Source organism: Ooceraea biroi, chromosome 6 (genome assembly GCF_003672135.1).
Source record: "Ooceraea biroi isolate clonal line C1 chromosome 6, Obir_v5.4, whole genome shotgun sequence".
Lineage (NCBI taxonomy): Eukaryota > Metazoa > Arthropoda > Insecta > Hymenoptera > Formicidae > Ooceraea > Ooceraea biroi.
This window is the reverse complement of record NC_039511.1, coordinates 6,348,897-6,359,844: the sequence shown is the minus strand read 5'-3', so window position 1 is coordinate 6,359,844 and position 10,948 is coordinate 6,348,897. Positions and strand designations below refer to the sequence as shown.

At 36.6% G+C, this 10,948-nt stretch overlaps 1 protein-coding gene across 5 annotated transcripts in view; it reads left to right on the top strand.

Annotated features, from left to right (window-relative positions):
• Nucleotides 1-697: 697 nt before the first annotated feature.
• The window catches only part of LOC105280206 (filamin-A), a 27,459-nt gene continuing 17,208 nt past the window's right edge, over nucleotides 698-10,948 (top strand). The window contains exons 1-12 of one of the 5 annotated variants that reach the window (XM_011340534.3): nucleotides 698-881; nucleotides 3,298-3,680; nucleotides 4,235-4,359; nucleotides 4,485-4,615; nucleotides 4,695-4,908; nucleotides 4,997-5,114; nucleotides 7,331-7,518; nucleotides 8,000-8,155; nucleotides 8,464-8,605; nucleotides 8,659-8,885; nucleotides 9,044-10,562; nucleotides 10,679-10,814. In XM_011340534.3, the coding sequence (XP_011338836.2) occupies nucleotides 3,311-3,680; nucleotides 4,235-4,359; nucleotides 4,485-4,615; nucleotides 4,695-4,908; nucleotides 4,997-5,114; nucleotides 7,331-7,518; nucleotides 8,000-8,155; nucleotides 8,464-8,605; nucleotides 8,659-8,885; nucleotides 9,044-10,562; nucleotides 10,679-10,814 (3,326 nt within the window). In that variant the 5' untranslated portion in view covers nucleotides 698-881; nucleotides 3,298-3,310. Of the gene's footprint in view, nucleotides 1,128-3,297; nucleotides 3,681-4,234; nucleotides 4,360-4,484; nucleotides 4,616-4,694; nucleotides 4,909-4,996; nucleotides 5,115-7,330; nucleotides 7,519-7,999; nucleotides 8,156-8,463; nucleotides 8,606-8,658; nucleotides 8,886-9,043; nucleotides 10,563-10,678; nucleotides 10,815-10,948 lie in introns of all 5 variants that reach the window. The other 4 variants (XM_026970583.1, XR_003406695.1, XM_026970577.1 and 1 more) reach the window with 4 other exon arrangements.

Sequence of the window (10,948 nt, the reverse complement as noted above, 5' to 3'; positions counted from 1 at the left end):
AATTTAATTTAATTTGTTCTAAAACATGTAACATTATCTTACAACAAAGTTGTCTATGAGTAATAATGTTTAATAAATGTGGTGGGAGACGTTCAACCACACTTGTAATCCTTAGACCTCGTTAATCTTATATGAAGTTTTAAAAGAATGAAGTTATATGATCCTAAGATATTTATTAGCCAATCAGATAGCTGTATTAGTATCTAAAAAGTACATTTAAGTCTATCTCGTTATAAGTTCTTACAATTCCGACAGGTGTCACCACCTTGTAGAATTATTTCTGCGATTGCATCTAATGAAAAATCCAAGGAAGTTACAAGGAAAGTATCACAAACGGTAGCAAAGACAATTATGGCTGTGTTTCAATATTTCAATACCAAAAATCTATAGTTCACGTTACATGTACTATAGATTTACAGTACTGACAGTGAATATCAGAACGCAGTCTATATAGATCTGTTTTTTGCAGTTGCACTACTTACACTTAGATCAGATATTAGAGAAAAAAAGAAAACACTACAAGTTGGTAGAAGATATATATATATATATATATATAGAACAAACTAATATGAAAAGTTTCAAGTAACCTTAGGATCTGTAACTGATCTATCCGATTTTTTACTATTACTATTATTATTATTGTTACTTATATCTTTGAAAATTCTTTGAAATTCGTTAAACGCAAAGTTAATATGACGAGCATTCACGGCATGTTGTTCGGCCCTACAGCGACAGCTACGGCCTACGGCCCTGTTTCCGTTACAATCGTGCGGACTTGACGGACCCACAACGGCGATTGTATTGGCGAACCACCGGGGAAACGCGAAGAGGAAGGGGTTTCTGAATGTCGGTTTAGTGAGCTCATGCACGAGCTCATCAACGTAAGGATCTGTCGCGGTAGTACATCCAAAAATGGCGTTCCTTGCGTAGCCGTAACCCATCGTCGTCATTATCGTCATCGTTCTCATTGTTGTCGTTGTCATTATCGTAATTGTTTTTGGGTCGTTATTGTTGTTATTGCCGCCGCCTTCGCCCAACTTGATGTTTATCAACGTCGTCACTATCCGTTAGTGTTTGCTGAATTACCTGGTGGAGTCGCAAGGCGCCAGTTTGAGGAAAAGTCTAACGTAAATATACCAGTTCATGCGCCATGCATTCTTGCATTCTGCGTACGTGCGGCTATGGACAACTCTGTGTGTGTGTGTGTTTCTCTTGAAATTCTCCAAATGAGCGCGATAATAATATCGCTTTGTTATAAAACAAATAAGACTTGAATCACTTAGATCGAGGTGCTCCTACAGAGGCGCATGATTTGCAAGTTTGCAATTCGGATGTTTCCCTTGAAAACTTTTTAAACACAAGGATCAACGAATTGAGCCGCGCGTACAACGGATTCGTGATTATGTAAGAACTGTCAAGCGTAAAACACAGGTAATGACAAGAACCTGTCAAGAACGAAGAAGCTTTTGATTTGAGAACGTACACTATTATTCCACGCAATCGAGAATGTGCGATTAATTAATGCATTCTTAGGTTCCGTGCGTGTGAATTTTAAAATTTAAATTCATTATATATTATATATGAAAATGGTTTTTTAATAGTTTTTTTTAATAGTTTTTTTTTAATAGGTTTTTAGCTTTTTACTTCCATGTTTTTGAACGACACGAATGAAACGAGATTTTCGCTTATATATACGTGCGTGAATGTAAATAAAATTTGAGAGTGCAGTGAAAGTTGTATATTGCTTAGCGTATTTCATTCACTCGTGTGGGTGCGAAGAGCTATCCTTATTTAAGCACACTCGATGAGTTCCAATAACTGTCAGAAGCTCGATTCGCCTTATTCTATGCAAAGTACGAATATATTTGAAAAGTATAATATTTTTCATATCAAATTGAATTTTTTTATGTAGCGTTTATTATATTTCTCGTCCATCATATTTAGCGAGTCACGCAATTTTGGCTCGTATATGTTCGCTTTCTTCATTTTATTCACTTTGCATAAAAATCGAAAGTGCACGGGCGTCATTGCTCTGGCTGAACGGGATCTCTAAAATCAAAACTTTTGTGTCATTTTAAACTATATGAGAGTAGTTTCAATTAAGCGTAGGAATTTTTGACATGAATTTGCAACAAAATGTACAGTTTAAAAAATAAAAGTTCAAAATTTATAATAAACTAAACCATAAACTATACTATAAAATAACTTTTTAAATTGTTTTTCAAAAACAAATTGTCTAATCAAAAAATCTCTACGCCTAACTGAAGACAATATTGTTATATACTGTCCAAATTGCAATTCGGGTAAAAATTGGCTGAACTACGCGAGCGCCCAGCTACGAAAATGTAGTTTCGAGAAAAACGCGTTCATTATCATGAAACCATAAAGTTTATGCTTTACCACGCATTTTAAAAAATATAGACTTTATTTTACATATAGAAAATCAATTAATTTGTTTTACATTGTTTATAAAACTGTAATACGTCATAAAGTTGCTCAGTAGACACTCCTGATTACTGGTGTTTATAAACAAGAATAAAGGTTCTATTTAATGTATATAGTATCAGAAAATTACGTTTTCTTTAGTAAATTTTTTTGTTAATAACTTTTTAACAAAGTTATTGCTCTTGCATCTTCCTAAAAACTTTCATATATTTCATTCTTATAATAATTTTATTGCCATTAAAAAATTGAAGTTTTTATTGGAGTTTGAGACTGGCACTTTTAGATGTTTACTATAACATAGATTATAAATAAGAAAAAAGAGAAGGAAGAAAATAATATATAGTAATCGAAAAGGGTAAGCTCATATAATATATAGGAACATATGAAGTTATTGAAAGAGTGGAATTAAAAAGTCAAATTGGAAATTATAAATTATGAATAGAAAACAAGGTGAAGCAATATGATAATAATAGGATAAGTGGGTAAAGTAATAACAGTTAAATTAGGAAGAAGAAGAAGAGGTAATGAAGAGGTATAAAAAATAAACTAAAGGGAGGAAATATATTTATAGAAAACGATTTAACATGAGAAGAGAAGATAAATAAGGGAAAACAAAAACAAAGTAGAGGGGTGGATAAAAATAGATGTAGAAAAAATAAGGATTATAAAAACACTAGGATCAAATAGAATCTGAATCGCCTACATCGATAATGCATTATTATTCATATCATCCATATTAAACTTATAAGAATCCTTATCATCACAAGATAAGTTCGCACATATCGCAAAATTGATTGCTAATTTATTGTTAATTTGCTATATATTAACAGGCACACAATTCACTATTTCCAGTAGAAATACGAAAATGCAGTCGACTGAACAACTACGACCGGATCAATTAGTGGGCTTGGTGGCCCGTTCGGCCGAAGGTACAGCGGCCAAAGGAATGCCGATCAAAGGGCACGAGGACCTTTGGGTGGAGATCCAGGCTAACACCTTCCGAAACTGGGTGAACGAACATTTGAAACACGCTGGTGATGTAGGCGGTGGGCCCGTTCTGGATCTCGCCGAGGATTTTAGAGATGGTACGCGTCTTTGTGCTCTGGTCGAAGTTCTTACGCAACGCCGTCTATCGCGATGGAATCCGAAGCCGGCGAATCAACATCACCATCTAGAGAACGTGTCAACGGCATTGCAGGCCATCGAAGCTGATGGTGTTAAACTTGTCAATATTGGTGAGTCGTAATGTGAATCGTAATTAAGTGCAAATAATTGATTTTGTTAGAAATTGAATTATTAAAATGCAACTATAGGAAGGAAAAAGTTGAATTACCTTGTTACTAAAAGTATCGAATTATTTTAATATGTAGATGAAAATTGTTTGATAAATAAAATTTTTGCGCAACGGAAGATAATAAATATTATGTTATGAGGATAGAAGTAAGTATATATACGTCTATGAATGCATGAAATCATCAAAGCGTTACACATGCATTCAACGTTCAGTTAGATCGCTCGTAAGTGGAATGACGGGCAATCGTCACTTGCGTACATAACATGTATCAAGTATTTAATTTGTTTTAATGCAGTATCATTATGTATAATATATACTTAAACCGAGTATCCGTAATTCGTATACTACTGCTATAGTTTAAAACAGAGCGTGGAAATTGAATTGGCTCGAAAGTTTTCTCATTCTATCCTATATGCAAGGTGGCGAATTAATTAATCGTCAAAATACATGATATGATTGTTTAAGATGCTAAAACCGAGATTGCTCGATTTTCAGGTAACGTGGACATAGTAAACGGCAATCTAAAGTTGATCTTGGGCTTGATATGGTCCCTCATCGTGCGATATCAAATAGGCAAATCCAAGTTCCCGCCAAGGAAACTCATGCTCTCATGGCTCAAGGTCAGTGCGCGATATAATTACACGACATTGGTTGCGTCGTTTATCGCATTATATCGCATTTGCAAATCAAATATTAATATTACTATTAAATGAATTTTAAATGAAAAATCACATTGCACTTTTAGGCTGTCCTACCGGAATGTAGAGTGAACAATTTTACGACCGACTGGAACTCTGGCGTATACTTGAGCGCACTTTTGGACTACTGCAAACCTGGTCTATTCCCGTATTGGCGGCAGCTCGATCCAAATGACAGGTAAAATGATAATTATAGTTAATGTTAATGTCATAGTACTACGCCGTTTTCTATCATTGCAATTTACATGAATTCGCAGTGTTTACAACTGTCGCAAAGCTATGGAGATATCGAAACGAGAGTTCGATATTCCGATGGTATTGGAGCCAGAGTACCTCGCGTCACCTTATTTGGACGAACTCTCGGGGATGACCTACTTGTCATATTTCATGAAGGAAGGTTCGCCAGGCTTCCATGCAACGCTACGATGGGTCAATTCGCAATTATTACATACCTCTATACGGAACTTCACGGTAGGTAGAGTTGCGGTATCCCGGTTTAACAGTACTTCGGTGCAATATCCCACGGTGATATCCAACGTTTTTTCTGTCATTTTCGCAGACTGACTGGAACGACGGTAGAACGCTGTGCGAAATTATTCGAAACTTGGGCGGTTCAGCGCCGCCCTATGAAAAACTCGGTACGAACCCCGCTGCCTGGGAACATAATTTGCAAATGGGTAAGATACTCGTTATTGTATTTTTCGAAAATAATTAAAATAATAATTTTTAAATTATTTATGCGATGAATTTTATTTAATTTTCACACATACGTATGAACACTTTGGTCGCGCGCGTGTATGTATATTGTATTATGTGTGTGTTATGTGTGTTATACAGAATATTCCAAGTTTTAATAATCTAACTGCGCTAATGTGTTCTATGGAAAAACAACTGATATATAAAGATGAGTTGAAAGAAAACATTCGAACAAATGAATATAAAAATATCCAATTATATCCATATGTTTTGAGACGCGTTCATTAAGAAATTTAAAATATCTCTTATATACTGTATGTATTATATACAGGGTGTCCCGGGTTTTAACCGACAAACTGCGGGAGCATATTCTACTAGTGGAAATAAGAAAAAATTCTTATATCGAGTTTGCTTAGAAATGCTTCATTACAAAGTTATAAACCAATATTGAAAAGAAATATGAGATAAGTAAGAACGGAACATAGTGTAGAATTTGGAAGGTCGAAGATGTTTATGTTATGTGTATTCACATGTATTCATGTTCACTATGTTGAAACGATTCAGTATGATTGTTACTTTCACAACAGTAGCTGTTAGATTTCAATCGTCGTGTGAACTAGCAATTACTATCAGAATGCCAAAAGTGTTTTCAAATGAGGAATACACTGATATTCATTTCGTGTACGGATTCTGTGACGGAAATGCACGAGCTGCCGTACGAGAGTATCAACGTAGATTTCCTAACAGGAGAGTACCAGATAGATTTAAAGCAACGAATTACTAATTCAGTTACTGAGATGCAACAAAATTTTTAGGAATGTCGTACTGTAACAAATTCTGTACTACGTCGATGTCTAGCTTGTATCGATGTGCAAGGACAACATTTTGAAATGCGTCACTAAATCATTGCGTAGATAATTTTTATTTTTGTGAAAAAATCCGTTGTTACTTATCTCATATTTCTTTTCAATATTGGTTTATAACTTTGTAATAAAGCATTTCTAAGCAAACTCGATATAAGAATTTTTTCTTATTTCCACTAGTAGAATATGCTCCCGCAGTTTGTCGGTTAAAACCCGGGACACCCTGTATACTCCATGAAGTGGATTTTGTTAAGGGGGAACACCACTGTGATGGCTCAAAAAATTGCTACTTTTCATGAATTTTTTTTGCAAAGAAATAACTTTTATGAAATTTTTTTTATATGTTCAATGTACATATATTCAATATATTGGAAAAAAATCATTAAAAAATATCTGTGCTTCCTGTGAGCGATGCCGTATACCAATGTTATAAAATCTGCATGGGTGCATGGGCGCTCGTGCTGCATCTGAGTGGGACCTCTGAAATTAAATATTTTTGTAATTTTAAACTATATAAATGTAGTTTCAGTTAAGCGTAGGGATTTTTCGATACAGTAATTTTCAACAAAATGGTGCAGCTCTAAACAAAAAGTTCAAAATTGAGCTAAAAAATTTGCCTCTTTTTTAATTGTTTTTCAAAAACTAATTTTCCAATTAAAATCCTACGCTTAACTGAAGACAATGTTGTTATAAACAGTCTGTCCAAAGTTGAAGTCATTCGGATTAAAATTGGCCGAGATACGCGAGCGCCCAGCAAGGAAAATGTCATTTCGAGAAAAACGCGTTTAAAGTTTTACAACTGGTTAATTTATATAGAAAGATAGAATTTCGTAACAAACCAAAATACATCCAATCCGGGTGCATATGAAGTTCCTTCTTTTTCGGCAGCAGCTTCTTCAGTTTCGTTGCGGGTTTTTTTAATAATCTGGCCTCATCGGTTAAAAACTAGTGCAGCGCAGGTAGAGGCTGCTGAGCGCAGTCAATCTCGTACTACTAAATCTCGAAAAATACTATAGTTCCATTGCGAATTTCAACATAATATTTTAGGAACATATTTTTAAGACCTTAAGCGTTACGAAAATGCAAAAAAATTCGAAATTTTTCAACCATCACAGTGATCACAGTGGTGTTCCCCCTTAAGGTAAAGACTAAATTGAACCCAACAATTGTGTGTGACTACTGTTTATAAAATATGTATTAGTATCAGTCGCACCAGAAGCTATACAGAATGTGTATATACGTGTGTAAATTAAATGAAATTTATTACATAAATAAAATCGTAAGAAGGAATGACGATTTATTAAAGTATAAATAAATTAATTTTTTTCTGTAAGGTATCGATGGCGGTAAAAAATTAGGTGTAGAACCGATTCTGAAAGCGAAAGACATGGCGGATCAGAATGTAGAGCATTTAGGTGTGATGGCGTACGCGGCGTATTTTCAGTGGGTGAAGCCTCGTCCTCAAGCAAGCCAACAGATTGCTGTACACATCGATAGCACATCTGCCCGAATACAACAACCGGTAAGTCATTGTTTGTTAATCGCATCGTCGTATCGCAGTTAATTAGCATTTATAAATTTTCACGTCACGCGTCGCGTGTCGCCTGGATCTTTCCCAATGGAAACATTTTAGAAGGAGAGGGTGCGAAACTCGGAAAATGGATTTGAACGAGACTTAACTGTATCAATAGCATTTGACTATTATTAAAACACGGTAAAATAATAGAGGCTAATGCTTTCTCATTTTCGAGAAAAAACGAGCGAAAAACAAGAAAAAAAGTGAATAAAGTGAATATGCAATTTTATTATAAACGATTATCAAGAAGCCGGCATAGTGAAGCCAATATAAATCAATATAACAATATATCAATTTTTCCTTATATTTCACTACTTCCTTGATTTCCTTGGCTTTTTTAATATTGATATCATTTTGATTAGGCTGTTTTTATATGCTGTCTTGTTTGTAACATGTATATATGTACAATAGTTTGTTCAATTGATAGGCACATTTCAAATTGGAAATGCTCACCAAAGATGTGAACGTAAGGGATGTGCGCGGCGAAATTATTAGTCCCAGTGGGCGTGTGGAGTGCAGACTTACGTGGAATGGAATTCATGGCAAAGGCACTTTCATACCTACGGAAGTTGGCATGCACAAGGTTGGTATGCATAAGTTTATAGAACAAATAATTATGAACTCACGAAACATTTAAAACGAAATTTTTAATTTACAAACTTTTGATCTGTTAAGTTTTAAGGTATCTTCAGATTTTTATTTTAATACATATGTCATAAAGTATATGATTCTTAATACATGTTATAAAGAGTGTATTTTTCATGAGCTCGATTTTTGTTTATTTTTCCCTTTTAGTTTATTTGTAACTGTAATTATTACTTATGTTTGTAATTGTTACTTATTAAAAATGTCTCCGAAAATTATTAAAACTTGTTTTTTTTTACGTTTTAGCTGATGGTGTACAACGACGACGAGCTAGTGAATGGGTGTCCATATTACTTCAGGGTTTTGCCACGTCTAACGAAAATTAGATCCCCGGGCATGGATCCTTGCGCCATAGAATCTATTGTTGAAGTTCTAGTCAACAGTTACGGTACATATCCGCACAGATGTATGAAAGTACTTGTTCGAATTATGTGTATTCAGAATCTGATCTTCTACATTTAGGAACTAGTCATGATGGTATTGACGTGACCGCGTGGTCTCCAACTGGTAGATCTCTACCGTGTCCCGTCAAGGAAAAAGATAGCGTGCACACGGCGACTTTTCAGCCTGACGAGACGGGAGAGTGGAGCATCGCGATAACGCACAAGGGAAATCATATACAAGGTGGACCCTTCACTTGCTTCGTCTTCGATCCTAATGGTATCAAGGTACGATCATAAATTATTTATTATTAATAATTTCGCGATTTAGAATTACATTTTTATCACTTGTATATTAACGGAGATATTAACGATTAAAGTTAACGTCAACGAGTGAGAGCGCGTCTCCTAATCTAAATAATTACAGAAATGATTTTTCATTATAGCTCTTGGACACTGACGGCGCCATACCGGGACAACCATTTTACTTCACCATCGATGCACGAGGAACTGGTGGTCTGGGCGACGTAATTATCGACATTGTCCATGATAAGCAATCGCTGACCCATAGGATGGAAGACTTTGGTCATATGCAGTACCGAGTATCTTTCGTACCTAAGAATGCCGGTAAATATCGGGTGTATGTATACTTCAATGGTTCGGACGTACGCGGTTCACCATTCTCCATACGAGTCGGCACGCAGAAAGGATCCCGGAGATCGAAGGAATCTACGTCCAGCTTGGAGCGATCCAAAGTATCATCGCTGGAACGACGAATGAATGACTTGAACATCTCCGCGACCGAACAGGCCAGTCCGACCCAGAAGATGTACACGTCGACCGTATATAAATCCATTAGCCCAATGCAACGTAGCTACTCACCCATCCATCAGGCCAACTCCGCCTACAAAACATCGAGCAGTAATTACGCAACTGAGAATACCATCGCTTCGACGTACCACAACACTCGTTCGCCAAATCACTTGAGCTCTCACAGCCCCGTGCAGAGGAACATGCATAGTCCAGCGATACTTAAAGAGACAAATGAGATTTATAATAGCGTGTACAACCATCGCTCAAGATCGCCAAATCAACAGAGCCCTCTCGATTTCATGAAAGAATCCAAGGATATATATTCGTCCGACGTGTTAAACAGTTCGCGATCACCGGACCTAAACTCGAGCGCACACGTCATTAAGGAATCTAAGGACATCTATAATTCGGGATCTCTGAAGAGATCACGCTCACCTATTCACAGTCCGATGGCGTATCACAGCGTTACGCAGAACCCGGGCAATCGCAGTTTCAGTCCAAGAAATGGCGATGATTGGGATGTTTCAACGTCCAATAGGCGCATATTCGTGGACAACAGTGTTGTAGATACCAGTAGCAACGTACGAGTTTCATCAATGATCAGCGGCACTTCCAGGCGTGACTCATGGGACGCGATTGCCAAAACGAAATCATTGTTGTCATATGGCAGCCTGGAGTCTTTAGCAAATCTGACCAACACGGAGAATCGCGTTGGCAGCCCGAGCAGCAGGGCTCTCAACAACAATTATAAGAATGCACAAAGCTATCCTGTGAAGAATGTTTCGTCACACGAGTCTACGTCTATCAATTACTCGTCTACGCAGAAATCATTAAATTCCGATTACGGTACCGCGAAGAAGAATAATAATAATGATTTAGCAAGCCAGACGCCTGCTCGTTATACCCACGGCATTTTAAAGAATAAGAACAACAATTATGGGAGGGGCATCGACGTGACGGATACCGCAACGCGCGACAGATATCTGAACAATAATAGTCCTGCCTATGTGTCAACGTCGATATCATCAATCGACAAGAGTGGCTCGATTGTCGCCACCGGAAGCGCATTGGAGACGCTGTCGGTGCACCGGCCGACTATTTTCAGCATCAATTCCGATGTAGACCCGGACATGGTTTCCGTCACCGTCACTGGTAAATCTTAATCTTTAATCTGGCGATCTTTTATTGATGACGTTGATAGGACATAAAAATAGGACGGCAAATGAATACGTATTATATAATAAAATCTGATTTTACGCTTTCCGCAGGTCCTACTGGCAAAACTGTGCCATTACAGAGGTCAAAGCTGCGAGGTCTGACATATAGCATCACTGCCGAGGAAATCGGTGAGCACATCATCCAGGTTCTGGCGAATGGTCAACACATCAAGGGATCACCTTTCAGGTTTGTTGAATGGCAAGAGTCAATATTCAATTATTTGATATTTATTATTAAGATTTATCTTAAAAACTCTGATTATCATTTTCATTTTTTTTTTTTTGAGATTATGTTCCATTTTATGTGTTTTAAACATTAAT